This window comes from Emys orbicularis, chromosome 1 (genome assembly GCF_028017835.1).
Source record: "Emys orbicularis isolate rEmyOrb1 chromosome 1, rEmyOrb1.hap1, whole genome shotgun sequence".
Taxonomy (NCBI): Eukaryota; Metazoa; Chordata; order Testudines; family Emydidae; genus Emys; species Emys orbicularis.
The window spans coordinates 191,776,851-191,791,632 of NC_088683.1; the positions used below are offsets into that span (position 1 = coordinate 191,776,851).

At 44.3% G+C, this 14,782-nt stretch overlaps 1 protein-coding gene across 1 annotated transcript in view; it reads right to left on the bottom strand.

Moving 5' to 3' along the window:
- TMPRSS15 (transmembrane serine protease 15) overlaps positions 1–5,549 on the bottom strand; it is a 149,230-nt gene extending 143,681 nt beyond the window's left edge. Inside the window, 1 exon segment of the mRNA XM_065421225.1 lies at positions 5,324–5,549. Coding sequence (XP_065277297.1) covers positions 5,324–5,549 — 226 coding nt within the window.
- Between the last annotated feature and the right edge of the window lie 9,233 nt (positions 5,550–14,782).

Consider the following 14,782-nt stretch of genomic DNA (forward strand, 5'->3'; position numbering starts at 1 on the left):
TGAAATTAATGAATAAGTGTCGTCACTGCAAGGAATAGTATAAAACAATTTAATAATTAAGACTTCAAGGTCAGGCTGGTAGTAATTGATCAAGAGTTACATTTTGTGAGAGCACTGCAAATGAATCTACCAAACTTCTTTCCTGTGTAAGTCAAATGGAGCCTTTGCAGAAAGAGCTCAAAATCACAATGGTAGTAGGTTAATGCACTAGCCTTTTATCTAAGGGAAATGCAGGTTCAAATTCTGAATGTATTACCAGACAAATGCATTCACCACTCTCAAGCCAGCCTTTACTGAACATTTGTCCACAGCATAAAACCACCACATAATTTGTCAGAGTTGTCAGGTTCAATTCAGGCCTAACCCTGATTTGCCAGAATAAGAGTGAGTTGTTGATAGGGGAATATACATCCATCATGCTGCATACTATGATTCTGAATATCTTTTCAAATTAGATGTCAGAAGACTCATATGTTCACCATTTATCCATTGGAAACTGATCATCTGGGCTATATAAAAGTGATATCTGTGGTTGATGATTTTACCAAAGAAGAATGAAAAACAATCCCAAAGTTCTGAGGAGAAATTTGTTCCTCACAGCCAGTTTGGCAACCAATTTAACCCTTTGGATATCAACAAGAATCATCTTAAACAATAAATTCCATTTCCCAAGATAATACAGTGTTCAAATACTTTTCAATTTTTTCTAAAACAGATTCTTTCTGGGTTCTGGGTGCTAATTTTCAGCATAGGCCACATATTTCCATATTAAATTTTAATTCAAATAAGTCTTTACTAAAGTGTTTGTTGTCCTCTTATAAGTGTAAGTACAGTAAGATCCATCCCCCAATCTCCTCTTCACATTCCACAGATTTAAGTTCTTTAGCATATTGTTGTATTTAAAGCACATGCAAATAGTTATGACATACTGGATCAAAACTGTGTGACTAAACACTCATCCACCCACTCTAGATTTTCGCACCAAGTATGAATATCTGCAAGTGTATACTTATTCTGATTGATGTTTGAAAACTGTAGTTATCAAGTTACATTTCAAAATGACCGTAACAAAATATTTATTTTATTAGCCATTTTAATATCAATATTGAATTAAATAGTTTTATTCATTCATGTATCTTTTGCATCTTAAACTTAGGGTATGTCTACACTACGAAATTAGGTCGAATTTATAGAAGTCGTTTTTTTAGAAATCATTTTTATACAATCGATTGTGTGTGTCCCCACACAAAATGCTCTAAGTGCATTAAGTCAGCGGACTGCGTCCACAGTACCGAGGCTAGTGTTGACTTCTGGAGTGTTGCACTGTGGGTAGCTATCCCACAGTTCCCGCACTCTCCGCCGCCCATTGGAATTCTGGGTTGAGATCCCAATGCCTGATGGAGCAAAAACAGTGTCACGGGTGATTCTGGGTACATGTCGTCAGGCCCCCCCTCCCACCTTCCCTCCGTGAAAGCAACGGCAAACAATCGTTTCATGCCTTTTTTCTTAGGTTACCTGTGCAGACGCCATACCAGGGCAAGCATGGAGCCCGCTCACCTCACCGTCACCGTACGTCTCCTGGGTGCCGGCAGACATGGGACTGCATTGCTACACAGCAGCAGCTCATTGCCTTTTGGCAGCAGATGGTGCATTACGACTGGTAGCCATCGTCGTCGTATTACTGGGTGCTCTTTTAGCTGGCCTCCGTCGGTCAGGGGCGCCTGAGCAGACATGGGAGTGACTCAGCCAGGTCATTCCCATCTTCTGCCGAGCACCCAGGAGATGACGATGGCTAGCTGTCCTACTTCACCGTCTTCTGGTGAGCAGCCAGGAGATGATGATGGCTAGCAGTCGTAACGCAGCATCTGCTGCCAGCCTAAAGATGTAAAAGATAGATGGAGTGGATCAAAACAAGAAATAGACCCGATTTGTTTTGTATTCATTTGCTTCCTTCCTCCCTTCCTCTGTGAAATCAACAGCCTGCTAAACCGAGGGTTTTGAATTCAATCCTTGAGGGAGTCATTCTGTGTGACAGTTGTTTGTGTTTCTCCTTGACGCAAAGCCACCCCCCTTGTTGATTTTAATTCCCTGTAAGCCATGTCATCAGTCGCCCCTCCCTCCGTCAGAGCAACGGCAGTCAATCGTTTCGCACCTTTTTTCAGCCCAAATGCCATACCACTGGGATCATGGAGCCCGCTCAGATCACCGCGGCAATTATGAGCACTATAAACACCACGCGCATTATCCTGGAGTATATGCAGAACCAGAACCTGCCAAAGCAAAACCAGGCGAGGAGGCGACGGCAGTGCGGTGATGAGAGGACATAGACATGGACATAGACCTCTCACAAAGTACGGGCCCCAGCAATGTGCACATCATGGTGTTAATGGGGCAGGTTCATGCCGTGGAACGCCGATTCTGGGCCCGGGAAACAAGCACAGACTGGTGGGACTGCATAGTGTTGCAGGTCTGGGATGATTCCCAGTGGCTGCAAAACTTTCGCATGCGTAAGGGCACTTTCATGGAACTTTGTGACTTGCTTTCCCCTGCCCTGAAGCGCCAGAATACCAAGATGAGAGCAGCCCTCACAGTTGAGAAGCGAGTGGCGATAGCCCTGTGGAAGCTTGCAACGCCAGATAGCTACCGGTCAGTCGGGCATCAATTTGGAGTGGGCAAATCTACTGTGGGGGCTGCTGTGATCCAAGTAGCCAACGCAATCAAAAAGCTGCTGCTATCAAGGGTAGTGACTCTGGGAAATGTGCAGGTCATAGTGGATGGCTTTGCTGAAATGGGATTCCCTAAATGTGGTGGGGCGATAGACGAAACCCATATCCCTATCTTGGCACCGGAGCACCAAGCAAGCAAGTACATAAACCGCAAGGGGTACTTTTCAATGGTGCTGCAAGCACTGGTGGATCACAAGGGACGTTTCACCAACATCAACATGGGATGGCCGGGAAAGGTACATGACGCTTGCGTCTTCAGGCACTCTGGTCTGTTTCAAAAGCTGCAGGAAGGGACTTTTTTCCCAGACCAGAAAATAACCATTGGGGATGTTGAAATGCCTATAGTTATCCTTGGGGACCCAGCCTACCCCTTACTGCCATGTCTCATGAAGCCATACACAGGCAGCCTGGACAGTAGTCAGGAGCTGTTCAACTATAGGCTGAGCAAGTGCAGAATGGTGGTAGAATGTGCATTTGGATGTTTAAAAGTGCGCTGGCACAGTTTACTGACTCGGATAGACCTCAGCGAAACCAATATTCCCATTGTTATTACTGCTTGCTGTGTGCTCCACAATCTCTGTGAGAGTAAGGGGGAGACGTTTATGGCGGGGTGAGAGGTTGAGGCAAATCGCCTGGCTGCTGATTATGCGCAGCCAGACACCAGGGCGGTTAGAAGAGTACAGGAGGGTGCACTGCACATCAGAGAAGCTTTGAAAACCAGTTTCATCACTGGCCAGGCTGCGGTGTGAAAGTTCTGTTTGTTTCTCCTTGATGAACCCCCTCCCCCCCTTGGTTCACTCTACTTCCCTGTAAGCTTCCCCTCCCTCACCGCTTGCAGAGGCAATAAAGTCATTGTTACTTCATATTCATGCATTCTTTATTAATTCATCACACAAATAGGGGGATAACTGCCAAGGTAGCTCTGGAGGGGTGGGGGAGGAGGGAAGCACCGGGTGGGGTGGGGGAGGAGGGAAGGACAAGGCCACACTGCACTTTAAAACTTTAAAACTTATTGAAGGCCAGCCTTCTGTTGCTTGGGGTGGAGTGGCTGGGTGGCCGGAGGCCCCCCCACCGCGTTCTTGGGTGTCTGGGTGAGGAGGCTATGGAACTTGGGGAGGAGGGCTGTTGGTTACACAGGGGCTGTAGCAGCGGTCTGTGCTCCTGCTGCCTTTCCTTCAGCTCAACCATACACTGGAGCATATCAGTTTGATGCTCCAGCAGCTGGAGCATTAACTCTTGCCTTCTGTCAGCAAGCTGACGCCACTTATCATCTTCAGCCCGCCATTTACTCTCTTCAGCCCACCACCTCTCCTTGCATTCATATTGTGCTTTCCTGCACTCTGACATTGTCTGCCTCCATGCATTCTGCTGTGCTCTATCAGTGTGGGAGGACAACAGGAGCTCAGAGAACATTTCATCCCGAGTGCATTTTTTTGCCTTCTAATCTTCGCTAGTCTCTGTGAAGGAGAAACATTTGCAGCTGGTGGGGGAAAAGGGAGAGTGGTAGTTAAAAAGACACATTTTAGAGAACAATAGGTACACTCTTTCCCGTTAAACCTTGCTGTTCACATTACACAGCATATGTGGTTTCATTACATGGTCGCATTTTGCCTCTTATATTGAGGGCCTGCCGGTTTGGTGTGAGAGATCACTCACGCAGTGCCAGGCAACAGAATTCGGCTTGCAGGCAGCCATGGTAAGCCACAGTCTTTTGGCTTCTTTAACCTTCATAACATATGGCAATGGTTTCAAACAGCAGCACCCTCATTTCCCATACTAAGCGGCTGTTGGGTTGGCCATTTAAAATGGGTTGGCAATTTAAAAGGAGGGGCTGCGGTTTGTGGGTTAGCATGCAGCACAATCCCAAATAACCCCCCCCACACACACATGCAATTCTCTGGGATGATCACTTCACCCCTCCCCGCCCACCGCATGGATAACAGCGGGGAACATTTCTGTTCAGACACAGCCAAACAGCCGAGCAGGAACGGGCACCTCTGAATGTCCCCTTAATAAAAACACCCTATTTCAACCATGTGATCATGAATGATATCACTCTCCTGAGGATAACACAGAGAGATAAGGAATAGATGTTGTTTGAATGCCAGCAAACACCGGGACCTTACGCTCCCATGCTTTGTTATGCAATGATTCCAGACTACGTGCTACTCGCCTGGTGTGGTAAAGTGTCCTACCATGGCAGACGGAATAAGGCAGCCCTCCCCAGAAACCTTTTGCAAAGGTTTTGGGAGTATATCCAGGAGAGCTTTACGGAGATGTCCCTGGAGGATTTCTGCTCCATCCCCATACACGTTAACAGACTTTTCCAGTAGCTGTACTGGCCGTGAATGCCAGGGCAAATTAATCATTAAACACGCTTGCTTTTAAACCATGTGTAATATTTACAAAGGTACACTCACCAGAGGTCCCTTTTCCGCCCTCAGAGTCCGGGAGCATGCCTTGGGTGGGTTCGGGGGTTACTGGCTCCAGGTCCAGGGTGAAAAACGTATCTTGGCTGTTGGGGAAACCAGTTTCTCCACTTCCTTGCTGTGAGCTATCTTCAATCTCTTCATCATCCTCTTCCTCATCCCCCAAACCCGCTTCCGTGTTGCGTGATTCTCCATTGACGGAGTTGAAGCACAGGGTTGTGGTAGTGGTGGCTGCATCCTTTAACATGGCAAGCAGCTCATCATAGAAGCGGCATGTTCGGGGCTCTGATCCGGAGTGGCCATTTGCCTCACTGTTTTTTTGGTATGCTTGCCTTAGCTCCTTAATTTTCACGCAGCACTGCTGTGCATCCCCGTAATGGCCTCTGTCCTTCATGCCCTTTGAGACCTTTTCTAATGTTTTGGCATTTTGTTTACTGGAATGGAGTTCAGCTAGCATGGATTCGTCTCCCCATATGGTGAGCAGATTCCGTACCTCCCATTTGGTCCATGCTGGAGCTCTTTTGCAATCCTGGGACTCCATCATGGTCATCTCGGCTGATGAGATCTACACTCACCTGCACCTTGCCACGCTGGCCAAACAGGAAATGAGATTCAAAAGTTTGCGGGCCTTTCCTGTCTACCTGGCCAGTGCATCTGAGTTGTGAGCGCTGTCTAGAGTGGTCACAATGGAGCACTCTGGGATAGCTCCCGGAGGCCAATACCGTCGAATTGCGTCCACACTACCCCAAATTCGACCCAGCAAGGCCAATTTCAGTGCTAATCCCCTCGTCAGAGGTGGAGTAAATAAATCGATTTAAAGAGCCCTTTAAGTCGAAAAAAAGGGCTTCGTCGTATGGACGGGTCCGGGCTTAAATCCAGGTAATGCTGCTATATTCGACCTAAAATCGTAGTGTAGACCAGGCCTTAATTTGCCTGTTTGTTTCATTTGATAGGTAATCTGCTTTGATCTGTTTGTTAATCCTTATAATCACTTAAAATCTCTCTTTTGTAGTTAATAAACTTGTTTTTGTTTTCTCAAAAAACAGTTTGTGGAATTCATAACTGGGGGGAGGGGGAAGCTGTGCATATCTTCCTCCACATTGAGGGAGGGGGCGAATTTCATGAACTTATGCTGTATAGCTCTCTGTACAGCGCAGTACAATATAATTTTGCATTTGCACTCTGGAGGGGAGGGGTGGACTTGAGTACTGGGCAGTTCCCTAGCTGAAGCCTACCCATGCAGTGCTGATTTCAGTGTCTGTGTCTTTCTGCAGCTGGGTGTCTCCCTACCTGTGTGTGTGATGGAGGAGGCTTGAGGGCCTAGCTCAGCAGGACAGTGTAAGGGAGCTCAGTCTGGTGGAATAGGCAGGCTCAGTGGTACCCCAATACATCAGTTGGCACCCCAGAGGGCGGGGTAACCCATCACAACCCCCTTAACTACAGCCTCATACTGGGAGCTCATGTCCAATTGATTATCTGCCATGACCCCTAGGTCCTTTTCAGTATCACTGCCTTTCAGGATACAGTGATCCCAGCTTGTAAACTTGACCTACATACTTTCTTTCTAGATATATGATCTTGCATTGGGCTGTATTAAAACACATTTGTTACTTATTATAGCTCACTAGAAATCAGTTAACACTTTTTGAGAAAATATTTGTGCACTAAAATTTCATTTAGAGGTTTATTTTCCACCCAGCTCCAGCAATAATATATAACTGCAGTATTCCAGGGGTCCCAGCAGGCTTGGGAAGAAGAGTCAGATTTTGTCACTGGAAAGGGAGCTGGGTTTTGCTACAGAGAAGAAAAGACCATGAAGTAAGGGGCTAGTAGGCTCAGTAGCTAGAAGGGGCGTGTTTGGTGACTAAGGTGATTTAAAAAGGTCACAGTGGCTTTATTGGAAGGAATGAGGGAGAACTGTGGATGGTTTAACAGACAGAAGGGAGATTCAGAGCTTTTTTTCATAGAATGGAATGAAACATCCAAATGCTTTTCTCTTATTCCCTCAGTACTTTTTTCTGATTTGTGTTTCTCATCTTCCTATATGAGGAAGGAGTCACTTGTCTGATGGGAGTCATAGATAAAGGAAGTAGGCTTTGTGTGGTTCCTTTTTTCCGTGGCAGGTGGCTACATACCTCTGCCTCTATTGATTAATAAACACCAGCAACTAGGAACACTGCAGACCAAAATTAATCTCTCTCCCTTCAAAGACAACAGCCCACTTGCCTCCCTGAAGCATACAAAAGTCTGACCAGTTCTCAATAAACTTATATTGGACACTATTGGTCTTACAAATGATCATCTAATCTCCAGTCTCCATTTTGTAGTTAAATCATTGAAGAAGCAATGACAACTAAACTTTAACACCACCTACTCTCCACCAGCATAAAGAACTTTTTGTGACCATTCTCCTGGAAACAGCTATGGCAGCAGCATTTGACACATTGCATCACTCATGCACCTGACCTGAATAAACACCTCACCAGAGTAGATGGGGTAGAACTAAACTGGCTTCAAATCATTCCTCTCAAACAGATCCCAAGGAATTGCGATTGGCATTTGCTTCTTGTCCTTACGAGCCTCACACACAAAACTCTCATACCCAGATTATCCTTTTCCCCTCTCCATTGTAAAAAACACATGAAAACTCTGGGGGATGTTGTAAGATGCCAGTGACACCCAGCTTTACCAGACCTACTCAGCAGATGCAGTAAACTTCATCACATCGATGTCACTCTGCTTGCAAGAGATCAACAACTGGATGAAAAACAGCAGCTCACGCTTACCCAAATGCAGATGGATGCAATGCTGAAGGGAAGAATTTTTAATCCACATGCATGTTCTAGTACAGGCAGGGACCTACCCTGTGTCTGGTGTAAGTCAGAGAAGACTCAGAGCTGCTTTAAACTACTTTTTGTTTCCCATTGCTCCTTATAGGTAGTAGAAAGAAGAGCTGAGCACACTGTACTCCTGCTACCCTTCTCCTGTTCCTTTCCCTGTCTCTTCAATGTGCTCCCTACATTAACAGTGAGATGAGGGTAGTCAAGAGCCCCTTATACCAGCAATGGAGGAGGAGGCCTTTGCTGGTGGAGGAGGCCTCCTGGGCAAGATTTAGTCCCTCTGAACCATCTTTGTGGTGGGATGATGGGCAGGGCAGATTGCAATGGAGAATCAGGCCCTGGACATAGAAAGCACATTCTCTGTGAGGTGCTCAGTTAGGACAACCAGGAGTGCATTTGTAGTGCACCCTGAGTGGGTAAGGAATACCCCGGTTTTAAGTTTAACGTAAAATAGATATTTTGCCCCTGTGTGATGCAATGTAAATATCTTAATCCATTAAAGGCTTTTGGCTGTTTCATAAAGGGAGAGTGAAATGAATCTGTGAGACAAACTTTGATATATCACAAGGGGAACAACAGCTAGTACGAATTTATTAAATTGTATTATCAGCATGGTGTGGAAATGCTGTAGTGCTATCTGTCTTCAAAGAAAACAGGTATAGTTTCCTGATATAGCCCAGACAACACTAACTTGGAAGAGGAAACTAATGATCTACAAAAGTGAGTTTGTTTCTCTAGGAGAAAACACTACTGCTTTGATTCTGGCCAACCTGTGTTTAATTGCCAATGAGAAGGCAACATGATTATTTATGATTGCTGTGCTTCTAGTATATATGTTTATTGTGCAATCTGAGAAACACAAAGAGTTGTTAAAGGAGAATGTTTGTGGCTCAGTTATATTATGCTGTTGAGTTCTATTATGCTTAAAGTTGATTAATCTTAGTAGGTGCCCAGGAACCATATTTAATATCTGTGCTGTAATCAGTCAGCTTTCCCCACCTCCATGCCAGATTTCTTTAGTTTATTTAGTGCATAAACTTCCTAAAACTAAGTCTTTTCCTTCTCATTGCTTAGCCTGTTTGAATTAGACTCATTTTATTGTTTGCATTTCAATATCTTGATCAATTAATCCTCTTTACACTATTATCTTTAGGCCTAACTTCTATTGACCCAATTTGGTGTTAATAAGGATTTTATACGGTGGGATTTTTATTCTTTGCTTTTCTTCCCCTTCAAAGCTGTTCTTTACTTTTCCAGCCACTAGTTGTTGGATCCATATGCACTGCTGCATACTTTGTGCTAACATTATTTTAAATTGAATAAATAAAATCAAAGAAGAGTCAGATTAACAATGTCCATGTTTAAATGGTCAACAATACATTTTGAGGTGTATGTTGACTGAAGAGTCGAGACAGTGGTTGTGACATACCCAGGGTAAAATACAGACTAATGAGTAGCTGCATCGCCCCTGCCCTCGGGGTGCCCTTTACAATGATTTGTTGCTGTAGCCTCCAGTCCTGGACTGCTCACATACAGCTTCCAGCATGCAAGTCACCCCAGCTATGTCTGTGTGTGTGCCGCAGCCAGCCACACATTGGCTCTTACCAGGCTGGTAATATCGCAGGGTGACCCCAATGCACCTTCAGTCCTGGATTTTCCCCCAGAAATATATATATTGCGTGCTGCCCAGCCCTCTCTTGGACAATACAAGCGTATATAAAGTCAGTCATATTATTAATAAAAATGATGCATAGACATCTTGTTATCCCAAATGGAGTGTTCCAGAAACTTCAATTCCAACACACTGGATAAGATACAACAATAAAACAAGTTTATTAACTATAAATAAATAGATTTTAAGTGAGTAAAAGTAATGAGGCATAAAAGTCAGAAACTAGTGCCTAACTTAAACTAGGCAAGAGTCAAAGCAAAGTTGTGATCACCACATGCTCTCAACAATTTTATTGGCCAAACTTCTTGGGTCAGGGCCACTTCTTCTGTTTAACGGCTGTTTCCTTTGTTCTTTCTGGTGCAGTGAATTGATAAACAGAGAGAGAGCAAGGAGCAGGAGTGCCATGAGCTGTTTGTCCCTCATTTTTATAGTGTCAGTCTCTCTCTTGGAAAACATTTCCAGTTGACATTCAGGAAATAGAGAACCTACAAGAAAGGATGTTTCCTGCTGTTCTTCCTCACCAGCTTGTGGTTTCTTTGTCTACCCTTCCTGCTTGATGAATCTGTTTACTGCTTAAATGCAAATTAAGCAGAGCACACATTCCTTTGTTTGAAACAGACCTGATTGCCAACTTCTTTTTGGGCAGGGCTGTGGTTTGGAACTTGTGTTAACAACACCATACAACGGCATCTTATAACTTCACATATAATATTGTCATACATATCTTACCAGGACAATAATGACCAGCAGCTTACAAATTTCTGACAAGGCATTTTTGTACAAAGATTATTACAATAGTGCGCAAGGGGTGAATACAGGGGTACAGCACGTCACAGTGGTGTCCTGGCTTACAGGCAAATAGGGGGTAAGCAGCTGGGGCAAGAGGATTAGAAACTTTATTCTTTCTCAGTAGAACCTTTGACTCTGGTGAATGTGCTTAGATACCACAGTGATGAGCACAGTATAAAGAACCCAAACAGAACAGAAAACTGATTTAAAAAAAATTAAGTTGCTGGAAACCTGCAGCTTTTCCACAACTCTCTGTATTGTTCATACTTTTACCGCAGCTTCTTCTGGATATGCAAATAGACAGGAAGACTATCTATTCGGTGTATATGACGTTCTCCTCTGGTGTTGTCTGGACCAGTGATCTGCTAGGCCACTCCAATCCTTGACTCTGGGAGCCAGTCTTACCCTGCTCTGCTGTGAGAACCCCCACTCCTGGCTCTTCACGCACAGCTTCTAGCATGTAAGCTGCTCCCAACTACTTGCAAGCGAATGACATTAGCCAATATCTCCGGTCCCAGATACAACCCTAGGAATCTCCATCTTGCAGTATCCAGTTATGTCCGCTGGACGCTGCAAGCTTATATGAGTTTGTCAATTTAACAAAGAAATTGATATGTACCAGGCTTGTTATCCCAAGGGGAGCCTCTGACACACTGCAAACCAAACGCACTGCTTCAGGTAGAACAAACAAACAGATTCATTAGCTATAAATATAGATTTTTAGTGATTATAAGTCAAAGCACAACAAGTCAGATTTGGTCAAATGAAAAAAAAAAAAGCAAAACGCATTCTAAGCTGATCTTAACACTTTCACGGTCCTTAAAAACTTAGATGCTTCTTACCACAGGCTGGCTGGTTACTTTTCAGTCAGGCTCTTTCCTTTGATCAGCACTTCAGTCGCTTGGTGGTGGTGGTGGTGTCTGTAGATGTAGGTAGGAGAGAGAGAGCATGGCAAAATGTCTCTCCCTTTTATCATGTCCTTTCTTTCCTCCTGGCTTTGCCCCCGCCCCCCTCCGAGTCAGGTGAGCATTACCTCATTACAGTCCCAAACTGCCCAAAGGAAGGGGGTGACTCCCTCCAGGGTCTAACAGATTCTTTTGTTGCTGCCTGAGCCAGTGTCTATTCTTCTTGTGAGGCTGGGCTGGGTTTGTCCTATCCATGCCCTGATGAGGTGTGAACTGCCTCTCTGTTCTTGGAGAGTTTTTGCATGGGCTTGCTTTAAGCCATGAGGATACATTTTCAGCCTCATAACTATATACATGAAATTATAACCTATAACCTTACTATAACATTACTATACATGGTGTCAAGTATCGGGGGTAGCCGTGTTAGTCTGTATCCACAAAAACAACAAGGAGTCTGGTGGCACCTTAAAGACTAACAGATTTATTTGGGCATAAACTTTCATGGGTAAAAACCCCACTTCTTCAGATGCATGGAGTGAAAATTACAGATGCAGGCATTATTATACTGACACATGAAGAGAAGGGAGTTACCTCACAAGTGGAGAACCAGTGTTGACAGGGCCAATTCAATCAGGATGGATGTAGTCTACTCCCAATAATTGATTGCTCCAATTCCTCAGACAGAGACAAACACCTACAAGATCTTTATCAAGCATTCTTAAAACTACAATACTCACCTGGGAAAGTGAGGAAACAGATTGACAGAGCGAGACGGGTACCCAGAAGTCACCTACTACAGGACAGGCCGAACAAGGTAAATAACAGAACACCACTGGCCATCACGTACAGCCCCCAGCTAAAACCTCTCCAGCAGGGCCACCCAGAGGATTCAGGGGGCCTGGGGCAAAGCAATTTCGGGGGCCCCTTCCATAAAAAAAAGTTGCAATACTATAGAATACTATATTCTCATGGGGGCCCCTGCGGGGCCCGGGTCCTGGGGCAAATTGCCCCACTTGCCCCCCCCTCTGGGCGGCCCTACTCTCCAGCACATCGTCAACAATCTACAACCTATCCTGGAAAACGATCCCTCAATCTCACAGACATTGGGAGGCAGGCCAGTCCTCGCTTACAGACAACCCCCCAACCCAAAGCAAATACTCACCAGCAACTACACACCACACCACAGAAACACCAACCCAGGAACCAATCCCTGTAGCAAACCTCATTGCCTACTCTGTCCCCATATCTACTCTAGCGACACCATCAGAGGACCCAACCACATCAGCCACACCATCAAGGGCTCATTCACCTGCACGTCTACTAATGTTATATATGCCATCATGTGCCAGCAATGCCCCTCTGCCATGTACATTGGCCAAACCAGACAGTTTCTACGTAAAAGAATAAATGGACACAAGTTGGACATCAAGACTGGTAACATACAAAAGCCAGTAGGACAACACTTCAATCTTCCTGGACATTCTACAGCAGATTTAAAAGTAGCCATACTTGAATAAAAAAAAACTTCAGAAACAGACTTCAAAGAGAAACTGCAGAACTAAAATTGATTTGCAAATTTAACACCATTAATTTGGGCTTGAATAGGGACTGGGAGTGGCTGGCTCACTACAAAAAGCAACTTTCCCTCTCCTGAAATTGACACGTCCTCATCAATTATTGGGAGTGGACTACATCCACCCTGATTGAATTGGCCCTGTCAACACTGGTTCTCCACTTGTGAGGTAACTCCCTTCTCTTCATGTGGGGGAATAATAATGCCTGCATCTGTAATTTTCACTCCATGCATCTGAAGAAGTGGGTTTTTTACCCACAAAAGCTTATGCCCAAATAACTTTGTTAGTCTTTAAGGTGCCACCAGACTCCTTGTTTTTATAACATTACTGTAACAATTACTGTAACAACCAGTCTCAGTGCATTATGAGCCTTCCGAAGACACCCAACATGACAAACTTTGCATTGGATACCACACAAACATTTTATAAAGATGAACAGTGGGATTTAGGGTGTTCCCCCGAGGTACAGAGCGTCACAGTGTACAGAAGCGCACTAGCAAGCACACCCTCCTAATGCTGTTGGGCATACATCAGATCTCAAAGGGGATATTGTATGTGAAGGGGCATGTGTTTGTCCCCGCCACCTCCCCCAGGCTAGTATTTATCCTGCTATTAGCAGCAAGTTTTAGCCAGTGGGAGCTCAGAATAAACTTTGTTTTTGTTCAGAGTCACAGAGAGGTGTAGTCCACTATTGTTGAAGCAGATCAAAGTGCCGACTCTTGCCTTGCACTATCAACCTTCCGTGTGCAGAAGAAATACTTACCAGCAATTCTGCTATCCTCCCTTTGTTGTCTTGCTAGCAACTAGATAGGATCTGATCATCAGAAAGGGCTTCCAGAGGCAAACGTGTAGTGCTATGTCATTGCTCACAGCCGGAGAGAATATTGTATAGCTGAGTGAATGAACCTTTTATAGGGATAGAAATCATTTGAGTGAATAAAGCTGTCTCATAAACATGTTGAAAATATGTGTTCTTGTGAATTTCTACTACTCTAGTTCCATGCACGCCTTGTGCACTGCCAATATACTACAACAGTCTGTTTTACTCCATTCTAAACCAGTGCAGTACAGCAATTAGTCCTTTTGTTTAATGAATGACTAAGTAATCAAACACAGCATTCCTTTAGCTGAATATACATCAGAACAAGCAGATATAACCTATTCACTTCTATAATGGATCCATGGTGTGGTCCAGGAATGCTCTGCTTAATATGCCTTAATAACCAAAGTACCAAGCACACATTTTCCCAGTGCTCTGAAACCTGCACCCATATAAAAAAAGCTATTCTGTACACAAAGATCAACACTATGTTTTTAGTCTAAACTGACTTGGTTTTGATTAAGGCAATCAAGGTTAAATCTTAGTGAGAGATCCTGACATGCGTGTAGCTTCTCTATTACAAGGTGCAGCAACTTTGAGAACAAAATGGTTGCTGTCTCTTCACACAGGAAGTTTTCTGTGTACTGCATCTTTAAAATTCTGCAAACAAAAGCATCACCATTTTATAGCTAGAGAATGCACACTCTGTTATGCACCTTTTCTGTTATAGCATTCTTGAAATCTCTCTCTTGCTTAGGGTTGCCAACTTTGGTTAGAAGAATTCCTGGAGATTTCACCACATGACAATCTTTAATTAAAAATTAATCTTTAATTCCCAGAGGGTTGGCAACTGTGCTCTTGCTACCACCAACTTCACCAGTTGTAGCAACAGTAAAATTGCAAGCACAGAGACAACTGGCACTTTAACCACAGTCATCTAGACATTGTCTGAGCAGAATTAGATGACAGGATAGATAAAACACAGGGAGTCTGTCTATATAAGCACTCTCACCATTGCTTTCACCAG